At 47.9% G+C, this 12,778-nt stretch overlaps 1 protein-coding gene across 1 annotated transcript; it reads right to left on the bottom strand.

Moving 5' to 3' along the window:
* On the bottom strand, positions 1 to 10,419 carry AGMAT (agmatinase (putative)). Its single transcript, XM_081306017.1, has 7 exons — positions 9,879 to 10,419; positions 7,924 to 8,126; positions 5,789 to 5,837; positions 4,239 to 4,434; positions 2,868 to 3,047; positions 1,931 to 2,015; positions 1 to 347 (listed from the first exon to the last, which is right to left on the bottom strand). Exons 1-7 carry the CDS (start codon positions 10,148 to 10,150, stop codon positions 274 to 276), a joined length of 1,059 nt encoding a protein of 352 aa, XP_081162143.1. The 5' UTR covers positions 10,151 to 10,419; the 3' UTR covers positions 1 to 273.
* Between the last annotated feature and the right edge of the window lie 2,359 nt (positions 10,420 to 12,778).

Below are 12,778 nucleotides of genomic sequence, written 5' to 3'. Positions count from 1 at the left end.
AAATTCTCCCTCTACTTCCTCTCCTCCTCCATCTTTCATCAAAGAAAAAAAAAAAAAAAACCTAAGCAGTGTCAAATGCCTCAGTTTTTAAAGTCAATTGAAACCCTTAGAAATGTGTTTGGGTTAGAATTCTGAATGTCCTTGTTCTATAGCCACCAATGACCCTGAGCAGCAAGCTGTCCTGGCCTACCCTCTTCAGTACTCGGACTGCTGGCTAGTAAGCTCCTGAGGAGTGGTTGGTAGTGCATCCATTTTGTCTAGAAGAGACAAGGTTCAGGCAGTTGCCACTTTAGGGAGAACACACAGCATCTCAAACAGCAGGTTAGCCGCCAGGAGGGCTGTGTTCCCTAGGACAAAAGCAGAAGAGTGAGACCGGGTGAGTGGGGCACACGGCTGCCCTCCCCCCAACTCCCACCCTGAGGGTGCCCCCCTGGCAGTCTGCCCTCCTCAAGCAACAAGTAGAAATAGTATTTGAAATTCAGAAGCTTCTTGGTTTACACTTAGATCTTTTTCCCCAAAAGGAAATTTTATAATAACGGCATGTACTATATTACATCTATCCTCTGAGGTTAATAGGCCTAACTTTATGAGCTTTTCTAAATCAAAATTATTGGCCTGGGGGTGTAGCTCAGTGGCACAGCACATGCCTGTGCATACGAGGGCTTGAGTTTAGTCCCCAGCGCCAAAAGAAAAAACAAAAATAAATTTAAATTATTAGGACAGCACCTGCTTGGAAGATCTTAACCAGCCAACGCCCCACTGTGTGTAAACATTATGCTTTAAGAACTTACTTACAGCTCGTTGGTAAAGGGCTTGCCTCACATGCATAAGGCCCTGGGTTCAATCCCAGCACCACAAAAAAAAAAAAAATTACTTTTTAGGGTTGGGGATGTGGCCTGTGGCTCAGTGATAGAGCATTTGCCTGGCATGTATGAGGCCCTGGTTTGATTCTCAGCGCCACAAAAAAAAAACGTATCAGAGGCACCCATCTCCTCCTGATGTGGGCAAGCTATTAATACCTGGCACCTCCAGGGTTTTATCGGGGTTGCTGCTCATATTTATAGAGGCTTATTTTCTCCCCTGTCAGACATACTCAGCAGGTTCCCCAGGCTGGAGGTGGTGGTGCACACCTCTAACCTCAGCTACCCAAGAGGCTGAGGCAGAAGGTTCACAGGTCCAAGGCCAGCCTGGGCGATTTAATGAGACCCTGACTCCAAAAAAGGCAGGGAAGTGCCCCACTGATAGAGAACAAGGGCTTTGGGGTACTTCCCCCAACTTCACCCTCTTTCAGCAAGAAGCAGCTTGGAGACGTAGTCGCCCATTTTTCCATAGAAATGCAATGTAGAAACTGGCAATGGGGACATGCCACAGTGGGCCACCTTATGCTCTGAATACAGCAGCCCTTGCTGCTCTGCCACTGCAACTTGATTTTTTAAATGGATGTGGTTCTCTTCCCCTCGATGCTCCTCCCTAATCCAGGGGAAAAGGGATTGCCTTTCTTCCCCATTTTAGGCACAATTTTCTGTCCCTGAGTACACACCCACCATAGGAAAGAAGTAATCTAGGCTTTGGGGCTGGTACCAGAAGATCTCAGAAATGACTATCTCCCAAATCAACAAGTGGATTACAACTCAACAGACCAGTGGACTGTAGCCTTAGAGTCACCTTAAACCCTCCCACCCTCCCCCTCCCCATTTCCTACTGATGGGCAGAATCAGCCTCTAGCCTCTGGGACAGAAGTCTCCTGTGTTTCTCCTTTGCTAGCAAAGCAGTAAATCTTCTTTTTCTTTTTCTCAAAAAAAAAAATAGGGCCGGGAGTGGGGTGTTGAGGGAATGCAGCTCTTTGGTAGAACACCCTGGGTTCAATCCTCCATGCCAAAGAAAACGTGAGCCAGCAGCTGCCCACAGGTCAGTTTTCCTGCTTACTCACCAGAGAGATCGTACAGCGGGGAAACCTCCACAAGATCACAGCCCACCACGTTTAGGCCCTGACAGCCCCGGATGATCTCCAGAGCCTGTCCAAGATTAAAACCATACTAGTAAGTTGTCATTACTGTAATCATTAACTTAGAAAAATGACCAGTGGAGAAGATTCCATAGGTTGCTCTGGGCACATGCCCATCCTTAGAATTCCTGCTTTTATCAACTGCAGCCACACGGGTGGCCTCCCAGAGACACGAATAACTAGTGCCCGGTCCCTGCTCCTGAGCCTCACTGATGATGAGACAGGCCAATCTGTTCAATGTCGTGTATGAAGGGCTTTAAGAAAAGCAAGTCCAGAATAGAAAAAGCACAAGTAACAGCCTGGAGAGGAGGAGGAGGAAGAAGGCTTCCGAAATGTGGAAACATTTCAAGGCCTTGGCTAAGCTCATGCAGAAAAGAAGGACATCCCAGGCCCAGGGAAAGAAGGGGTAGACACAGTGATGGGAGGAGCCCAGGTAGTGAGGTGTGGCCTGAAGACAGGACAAGGGAGGGCAGGTAGGAAGATGGTGTGGAAAGGGTTTCCATCCTGCAGGCAGGAAGCCCAGAAGGAGGATCTGCAGAGGGTGAGGATTTTGTTTCAGAAATCCTTCCAATTTCTGAATTCTAAGGGCACCGCAGCCAAGGTACAGTGCTGTACGTCTGTAATCCCTGCTACTGGGGAGGCTGAGACAGGAGGCTGGCAATTTCAAGGCCAGCCTGGTCAACTTGGTGAGGACCTGTCTCAAAAAATAAAAAGGACTGGGATGTAGCTCTGTGGTAGAGCACCCCTGGTTTCAAGTCCAGTTCCATGAAATCCTCTCCTGATACTAAAGACTACAAGTCCTAGGAGAGTGGGGTGTCAAGTTTCCCCTGGCCCAGGACTCTTCCTGGGGAAGGCTCCTTACCTGACTAGGGGTGAGACCAGCAATTTCAGGCGTCCCTGTCCCCGGGGCATAGGCAGGATCCAAGGCGTCAATATCAAAGCTGATGTAAAGGGGTTTGCCTCCCATCTGTTGCCGGACCTCCGCCATCAGAGGGACCAGCGACTTCATCCAGCAGTCTTCAGCCATGACCACACGGAAGCCCTGAGGAGGGGGCAATGGAAGAGCAGGAGGTCAAGGCCAGCTCCTTGCTCAGTTCTTCATGGGCACATCACATCCGACTCTCGGCCTCCACTGCTGTCCCTGGTTCACAGGTAAGGGGAGGGAGCAGGGCCAAAGCTAAGCACTGAACAGGGAGCAGAGGGAAGCTTTGCTAAGGCAAGAGACAGAACCTGGGCTGCTCACAAGAGCCCCTTCTGGATGGTTCTGTCCAGAACACTGCCTTGGCAAGCCCCAACAGCAAGGGAGGTGTCTTCCCACTTGGATCTTTATCCTGTGTTGACCCCAGAGCCACTCTACCAAGTGGCAAGGATGAGAAATCAGAAGGTGGGGGTCCCTTGTGTTGGGACCCCCACCTCTTTCCTGAAAGGTTGGTTGTTTCTTTTGGCCTCCCCAGCCCCCAAACAGGCCTCCTCTGCCTTACTAGTGTAAAGGTAAAATTTCTAAGCTGATTCTAAGCTGCAAAAGTCTGAGTTAAAGTGTAAAAGACCGGGCATTGTAAAGTCTCTAAATGGCGAGGCCTGGGCTAAAAAGTAAAAGACAAGGCATTGTTACAACTCCTCTGCTACCCCCGGAACCTGTAATCTCTGTAGCTGTTAGGACAATACCTGAACTGCCCAGTAAATATCTCCATTGATTCCCTGGTTGTTTAATAGCTAAGGGCTCCAGGTAGCATGGCACGTAAGCATCTAGGCTCCAAAACCAATCAGTTTAAATGTGTACCCCGTTTAGAAGTGACCAATCACCCCTGCCCAGATTGTTCCCGCCAATGAATGGACTAATCCTGTCTCAGAGTTGTTGTTCAATTTCCCCGCGCCTCATGATGATTTGTTCTGATGTATGCAAAGCCCCCCACCCTCTCCAAAAAGTGTACTTAAGCTCTGCTTGACCTCTGCTCTGGGCTCTGGGCTGCTCTCCCTTCTTGAGCACAGAGCCCCAGCGCGCTGGAATGGATCCCCAATAAATCCCCTTTTGCCAATTGCATGGAGCCAGTCTCTTGTGTGGTCTCTTTCTCCGACGCTCCGCCGGACCCTAACACTAGCACCCTCACTCCTCTTTGCCACATGACCCTCTTGAAGCAAAATCAGCCCTTTGACCCCACCTTGAACTTGATTAGCAAAGCCCTGGCCACGTGATAGGCAACGGAGAGGAGTTGGGGGGCATTCAGTCTGTCACCTGGTTCCTGTTGTATCTGTAGGGATCCAGGGTCATGGAAGAGCCCCGGATGCCAATCTGCACCACCCGCTGACAGTCCAGGAGCCCCTCCTCCACGCACCGCCGGAAGGGTGTCCCATGGTAGAGCTTCTCCCCCAGGGCCTTGTCGGCTGTGTCCAGGTGGGCGTCCACATGCAGCAGCCCCACAGGGCCATACCTGAGGACAACAGGACAGCTTAGAGGCCAAACATCCCTGTGGGGCCCAAGCACAGCCACCCTTCAGGTCGCCAAAACTTGATGACAGTTCAGAGTCACAGAGGAGAGACTTGGCCTCAACTACCCACGTGCCAACTGGTTTGTGTCTTCAAATCACTTAGCATCTCAGAGCAGCGGTAAACAGAGAGCAGCCAGGCAGAAAGAGACCTGTAATTAGGCTACCACCCAGGGTCTCCCATCCAGTACTGCTGCACCTTCAGAGGGCTGGAGGGCTGGACAGGGTGGCAGTTGTAATTCCAGCAACTCCAGAGGCTGGGCGGGAGGACTGAAAGTTCAAGGCCAACCTTGGCCACTTAGCAAGACCCTAAGAAAGTTAGGGAGGCCCTGACTCAAAATGAAAAAGTAAAAGGGCTGGGGGTGTGGCTCAGTAGTAAAGCACCCTGGATTCAACCTCCAGAACCAAAATTAAATGAATAAATGGATAAATAAAAGAGGCCGGGAGAGAGCTCAGATGAAGGCCAGACCAAGCAGCCATGGCGATTCCGACTGCGGCACCAACAGGGAGCTGTGAGCCGGCTCTTCTCCAGAACCATCAGCAACCCTGAGGGCTCCCCACGGGGACATGTGGTGCCTGCCAGTGGGAGGCAGGCGCGGCTTGGAGACAGGATCTGTCTCCATGTACCTCCAGCCGCAAAGCTGCCCATACTCCCTTCCCAAAAACTAATTCTGGAGCTGCCACCCACTGCCTCAGCCCTCTGTCTCCTCCTCCAACTAAATTAGCCAAAACTGGTCAGTCCCTGGTTGACTTCATCCCTGAAAAGACACTGCCTGTGAAAGGGGCCCTGGCACGAGAAAACAGGGGCCCTTCACTGCTGTGCCCGTCACAATTTGTATTCAGCCCCTGAAGCAAAACAGAAACCAAAGTGAACTGGGGTTGTGTATTTCACAAGGGGCTTGCCTTCCCCAACAGGCCAGTGGAGAGGGCCGGGCACGCACCAGAGCAGGTCTGGGCCAAGGGAAGGGCCAGAGACTGACAGACACACCTGGAGCTCAGCCTTAATTTTTTTTTTAAATTTTTTTAGTTGTAGATACCTTTATTTGATTTACTTATTTTTAGTGTGGTGCTGAGGATCAAAGCCAGTGCCTCACGCGAGCTAGGTGAGCGCTCCACCACTGAGCTACAGTCCCAGCCCCTCAGCCTTCACTTTGATCTCAGAAGCAAGTTGGTTGGGAATTTCCTGTCACTCCCAATAACCTGAGTCCACAGCAGTCACCCAATACCACCTGGCAGCAAACCGCTGCTCCTTAGCTCCTGAATCTTGAAACCTCACTTGGCCAAGCCATTTGGGACTTACTTTTTTGCCAGTGCTTGCAATATAGGATACGTGATTGTGTGATCTCCACCTGCAAAGCATAAAATAGAGAAACATCTGGAACATGAGTAAGATGATCATGTGCAACAACCCCGAGTTTGCCAATTCTGCCTCCCTTTCAGCTGGACTAGAGGTCTAAAAACACAGCCAAAGAGAGATCTTGGTCAGTAGAGAGATGCTTAAGATGTCACTGTCACTGAAAAGAGAAAATTAGATGAATCTATGAATTGAATTGCTTACAAGTAATTCCCTAGAACAACTCTGTCCAAGAGAACTTTCTGTGATGATGGAAATGTTCTGTCAGCGCTTGCCAATATGGTGGCTGAGGAACTGCATATTTTAATTAATTTAAACTTAATATGTAGCTAATGGCTACCCTTTTAAGCAGTGCAGGCCTACGAAGGTATTACTATTGATAATTATTAATAATCAATAGTTGGGGCTGGGGATGTGGCTCAAGCGGTAGCGCGCTCGCGCCTGGCATTCGTGCGTCCCGGGTTCGATCCTCAGCACCACATACCAACAAAGATGTTGTGTCCGCCAAATACTAAAAAATAAATATTAAAAAAATTATTAAAAAATAATAATCAATAGTTAATATTTTATTTAAGCCTAAAATAGGCCAGGCACAATGATGGGCAGTTTATGTGTTCATTTGTGGTGGCAGAAATCAAGCCTACACCCTCTCACATGCCAGGCAAGTGCTCTACTACTGAGCCACATCCCCTAGCCCCTTTCATTTTGAGACAGAATCTCACTAAGTCACTTAGGGCCTCACTACATTGCTGAGGCTGTCTTCAAGGTGCAATCATCCTTAGCCTCTTGAGTCGCTGGGACTACAGGTGTGCACCATCATGCCCAGCTAGGATGGGCATCTTGTATGCCCATTCATTATATACTTCTTCCACAATACAATGGGTAGGCATTATTACTATGCCCATTTCACAACGAGGAAACGAGGCACCAAGCAGTGGATACAGTAACACAGCTAGTGAAAGGTAGAGCTGAGATTTCAAACCTTCCACCTAGAAGCCAAGGTCCCTACCACCATGCTGTGCAGACTAGGACCTCTCATTTGGCAAAAATAAATTGGAATATTTAGAAAAGGTTCTGTGTCATTTTAACTATTTACAAATCAGAGAAGAAAGAAATAAGAAAGTGAGAGTGGAGGAGGGTGAAGGGAAAGTCACCCTACGGGTTGATGAGGATCCTGACCAGGACAGGCACCCTTTGCAGTTCTCCCCACAGTCATGATGAACATTGTCTTTGAAATCCTTGGAAAGTCACAGGGAGTCCCTACTGGCAGCCTTCCCCGGGCCTGGGATGGTGAGACACATGGGGTATAACATTTAAAGGAAGCCCTAGCACTTAGTAAAAGATCGATCCTATGTTAACACAGATTTTTGTTTGTTTGTTTGCTTGTTTATTTTTGTACTGAGGATTGAAACCAGGAGTGCTCCACCACTGAGCTATACCTCCAGTCTTTTTTACTTTTAATTTTGAGACAGGGTCTCACTAAGTTACTGAAGCCGGCTTCCAACTTGTAATCCTCCTGCCTCAGCCTCCCAAGCTGCTGGGATTATAAATGTGCACCATTATGCCAGGCTTAACACAGTATTGTTGAAGATCAAAATCAATGCAGGGCTGCAGAGATAGCTCAGTGGTAGAACTCTTGCTAGCCAAGCATGGACAAGGCCCTTGGTTCTACCCCTAACCTTACAAAAGATTAAAAAAAAAAAATCTGTGATGACCAAAAAATAAAAATAAAGACAAGATCAGTAACCATGCTGTTCCAGCCATGCTGGAGCCAAAGGCAAAAAAAGAAAAATTGGTAATATTTATCCTGCCATATTCATTTTGATTGCTGATTTTTTTTTTTTTTTTTTTTTGGCATCCTTTAAATTATACACCAAAGCAAAGGCCTCATCCGCCTTCCCCTAGTCCACCAGCTCTACCGGCCACACTACTCCAATATTTTACATATCCTGTCCCCAGGGACTAAAATAAAGGAATTAGAATGTTCTCTTTCCTACTGTTACCATCTTCTGCAGAAGTATCAGTACTCAAGCGAATGACAAATGAGCCCAGAGAACTCCCTTCGCCCTAGCAGACATTACCCAAGGTCAGAGGAACACAACCAGCTGCTACTATTTTCTGATAGGCTTCTTGAATTAGCCGGCAGCTGTCCTGAAGGTTGTAAAGATTGACATTCACATCGCCCAGGTCAGCTACCGTGAGGGACTGGAAGGGCAAGGCCCCCGTGCTAGGATTGACTGTCCGGAGCATCACAGATTCTTCCCGGATGCGTCGGGGGCCAAATCTGGAGGAAAAGAATCACCTATCAGCCCCATGCCCAGGTGCAAAAGCTCTCTCTGCTAGGCCAGGCTTTGCCAGCTGGGGTCTCTTCTGCGGGTTTTTGCCTTGCAGGATGTTTAACAGCTTCTCTGGCCTGTACCCACTAGATGTCAGTAGCACTTTCTCCCCCAAGTTGTGACAAGCAAAATACTTCTAGGCATTGCCAGATGTCCCCTGGGTGCAAACCCACCCCTACTGAGAACCACTGATCATTTATATATATATATATATTATATATATATATATATATATATAAAATATATATTTTATATAATATATATTATATATAATATATATATTATATATATATTTTATATATATATATATATTTTTTTTAAAGAGAGAGAGAGGGGAGAGAGAGAGAGAATTTTTTAATATTTATTATTTTTTAGTTCTCGGCGGACACAACATCTTTGTTGGTATGTGGTGCTGAGGATCGAACCCGGGCCGCATGCATGCCAGGCGAGCGCACTACCGCTTGAGCCACATCCCCAGCCCTATATTTTTTTTTTCCTTCTTTTTGCGGTGCTGGGAGCCAAACACAGGGTCTTGTGCATGCTAAGTAAGCTGTCTACCTCCCAGCCCTAGGTTGTATATTAAAGAAATTAAAGGTACAAATTTGCTGGACATGGCGGCGCAACCTATAAGCTCATCAATTTGGTGAGGATGAGATAGGAGGATTACAAATTCTAGATCAGCCTAGGCAATCAAACAAGACCCTGCCTCAAAAAAATGGTGGTGGTGGTGGGGGGGCTGGGGATATAGCTCAGTGGTAGAGCATCTCTGGGTCCAATTCCCAGTTCTGCAAATAAATAAAAACACAGAGTTAGGGGCCCACTCATCACCACTTATTAAATGACATTAGATAATATTTTAATCTCTCCAAGACTCAGTTTCCAAATCCATATGATAATAATGGTATTTACTTCACATCCTTGTTCTAAGAAATTAGGTAATCTATGCAAAGTGCCTGACATTTAAATAATAAATGGTGGCTTTGGAGCTGGGCCTATGGGCCACACCTGTAATCCCAGTGACTCAGGAAAATGAGGCAGAAGGATCACAAGTTCAAAACCAGTCTTGGCAATTTAGCAAGACTGTCTCAAAAAACAAACAATTAAGGGCTGGGGATGTAACTCAGTGGTAAAGTGCCCCTGGGTTCAATCCCCAGTACCTACATAAATAAATAAAATAAGACTTTGACTATTCAGACAGTTACAATCAGATTCGAAGAGCTGAATTAGAAATTGCTGATGCTCAATAATTAGGAAAAGGGGTTTTACTTTCTCTATTTGATCCTGAGAAATTTTCCTTAATTTGAGCTTCTTTGCTTCCCCCCAACACCCCCAGTCAGTTATACTTAGAGATTTGGGGAAGGGGCAGCCAGTTTCTGTTCTCAAACAAAATGTCACCTTCCACTGTAAGGCCAGGTAGAGAGAGCAGAGAAGGTACCCACATCCTCCATCCCACCAAAGTCCCAGGAGGGGGCTCCAGAAACCCCTCCTGACCAATGGATGAGGACCAGCCCTCCAGTCACGTGTTGAGCCCTGGACGGCTTGTGGAGGAAGGAGGGGAATCAAAGGTCTCCCAAACCATTTTGGAGCGGGCCACCGCCTTCTAACCTACCCAGGGTGAGCGGAGGTGTCTGTCTGCGCGCCTTCCACGCTCCATAATCAGTCCCAGCCACATGTCCCAACCCCGACGCCGGGGACCTTACCTCGCACCGGGCCGGTTGGAGGTCCCAATGTCCAGGGGCACCCCAATGAAGGCAGCGTCCAGCCCCTCCGGGGAGGTCTGCACGGGCAGGCGCATCATGGAGCAGATGCCCACCGAGCGGGCCACGAACTCGGAGCTGGGCGGGTGGTTCCGGGGCATGTCGGAGGCCTGGCGGCTCGGGCTGCGCCCCGGGAGGCAGAGCCCGGTGGCAGGACGCGCAGGCACGCTGGACCCCAGGCCCCGGGTGCAGCGGGACGCCAGCAGACGCAGCATGTCGCCCGCCCGCTTCCGAGCCCGCGAGGCCACGGGACCAGAGTGCACCCGAAGGGTCCCACTAGCCCGCAAGGCTAGAGTGCCAGCCCGGAGGGAGCCGCCGGGCTCAAAGGACAGGGCGCCCTGCGGATCAAAGGCGGGGGAGGGCCTCGGGATCAGCGTCTCTGCCCCCAGCGCGTGCTGAACTTCAGCCTCTGGCTCCGTCTGTAAACAGCCAGCAGGGCTCCCAGCTCCTGCCACCGTTCCTGCCCCAGCTGCGCCCTGCGTCCCCCCGCACCTGGCCTCTGGCTGGCTCTTCTCCCATTCGGAGTATCATTTTTAAAGCCCAAAAGGTTTGAAGGAAAAGAGATCTTTCATTAAGCAATGGAAATGGAAATGCATTTTTAAACAATAATGTATCAAGACATGTCTGAGCTGGTTGCTTTGGCGCTCACGGGTAATCCCAGCGACAGGTGAGGTCAAGGCAGGAAGATCCAAGTTCGAGGCCAGCCTCAGCAATTTAGCAAAACCCTGTCTGAAAAATAAAGAAATACATAAAAAAAAAAGGCTGGGGATGTGGCTCAGTGGTAGAATACACCTGGGTTCAATCCCCAGTACCGGCAAAAAAAAAAAAAAAAAAAAAAAAGTGGAATTCTCAGGAAGCAGTCTAATCTTTATTTTTTATTTATTTTTTTCTTTTTTACTGGGGATTGCACACAGGGACACTGTATTATTAAGCTACAACCCCAGGCCATTATATATTTTTAGTTTTTGAGAATGGTCCTGCTGATTTGCTGAGGCTGGCCTCAAACTTGTGATTGGAGTTGGGTGGATTACAGGTGTGTGCCACTATGCCTGGCTAACTTTGGGAGGGGGGGCAAGGGGGTGTAGTTATTGGGGATTGAACCCAGGGACACTCCTACTGAGCCACATCCCCAGCCCTATTCTGTATTTTATTTAGAGACAGGGTCTCACTGAGTTGCTTAGTGCTTCACTTTTTGCTGAGGCTGGTGTTGAACTTTCTTTTCTTCTGCCTCAGCCTCCAGAGCCCCACTGGGATTACAGGCAGGGTAGTGCCCAGCTAATTTTGGGTTTTTTGGTACCAGAAATTGAACTGGTACCAAAAGTGACTGTGATGGAATTATGTGAACCATTCAGTGGTTTTTTTTTTTTTTTCATCTCTGACATTGGATGGCCCAAGTTTGAATTAAATTGTAACCTCTATACAAAGATGACACATTGAACCCCACATCACCCCAGCCTCCACCCTGCAGGACCAGGACAAAGTTCACGGACCACTGAACCGCATCCACAGCCCTATTTTGTATTTTTAAAATATTTTTTATTTTTATGTGGTTCTGAGGATTGAACCCAGTGCCTCACCTGTGCTCGGCAAGCGCTCTGCCACTGAGCCCCAGCCCCAGCCCAGCCTATTTCATATTTTATTTAGAGACAGAATCTCAGTGAGTTGCTTAGCGCTTCATTGTGGCTGAGGCTGGCTTTGAACTTGTGATCCTCTTGTCTCTACCTCCCTAGCCACTGGGATTACCAGGCATGTGCCACCGTGCCCAGACCTAACTTTGTTTTTTTCAAAGGAGGGCTGAGGGTGTAGCTCAGTGATAAAGCATTTGCCTAGTATTCACAAAGTCCTGGGCTTGATCCCCAGGGCCACACACGCAAAAATAAATAAATAAATAATAGATTTAAAAGGACTTGGGACAGGGCACAGAACCAGAAGTCCACTAATCTGCTATCCTCTTTATTTCTAAGAAGAAAAATACACCAGGGAAGGAAAGGAGTGACTGTGATGAACTATGTGACCCATTCAGTGTTTTTTTAATCTCTGACATTGGATGGCCCAAGTTTGAATTAAATTGTAACCTCTATACAAAGATGACACATTGAACCCACATCACCCCAGCCTCCACTCTGCAGGACCAGAACAAAGTTCTCTAGTGGTAAATAATGAGTTCATTGTTGCAAGAGACCTTTCGGCGAGTCCTGAACATTTTCCAGAACAAATTCAACAATTTCTGATATTGTCAACACTCAGATTCTACTATTTGTTTCATATCATTTGTCCTAAGTGTATCATTTTCTTTCTCCTGATTTTTCTTTCCGTAAGGAAAATAAAAAGAGACACAGAGACGAGATACAGAGGCAGGAAGAAGAGAAAAAGAGTGGCCGTCCCTTCAAGCAGCCAGGTTTCTTTATATCAAAAGTTCCATAGCTCCTTAGTACCCTGACTACATTATTATTTAGTATTCCTTTAATCCCAGGTGCTAGATAATTGAGATCAAAGTCCGGGCCCTTTAAGACAGCCCTCTTTTCTCTAAGGACATTACCATAGTAACTAGATACTGCACCTGTAGAGTTATCTTACTAGCTTCAAAGAGAAATTGCTGGGCATTCCGAGGGTGGAGGACAGAGCACCTGTTCCCCCCCCCCACAGCCCCAGAGTTTGCTCACCAGAGAAACGCTTCCCTGTACATTTCCACCGTCAGAATACCTACAGGTCCCTATATTCCCAGGAGCTGTGTGCCTGAGGTGAAGGTTGAAACTGATAAAGACTCCAACACAGAGTTTCCTTGTAAAGTACATTGCTATAGCAGCCAGGCATCCTGTGTCTTTGCACAGAAACTTCCTAGT

This window comes from Spermophilus citellus (assembly GCF_964194105.1).
Source record: "Spermophilus citellus genome assembly, chromosome: 9".
Lineage (NCBI taxonomy): Eukaryota > Metazoa > Chordata > Mammalia > Rodentia > Sciuridae > Spermophilus > Spermophilus citellus.
This window is presented reverse-complemented; position numbering and strand designations above follow the sequence as displayed.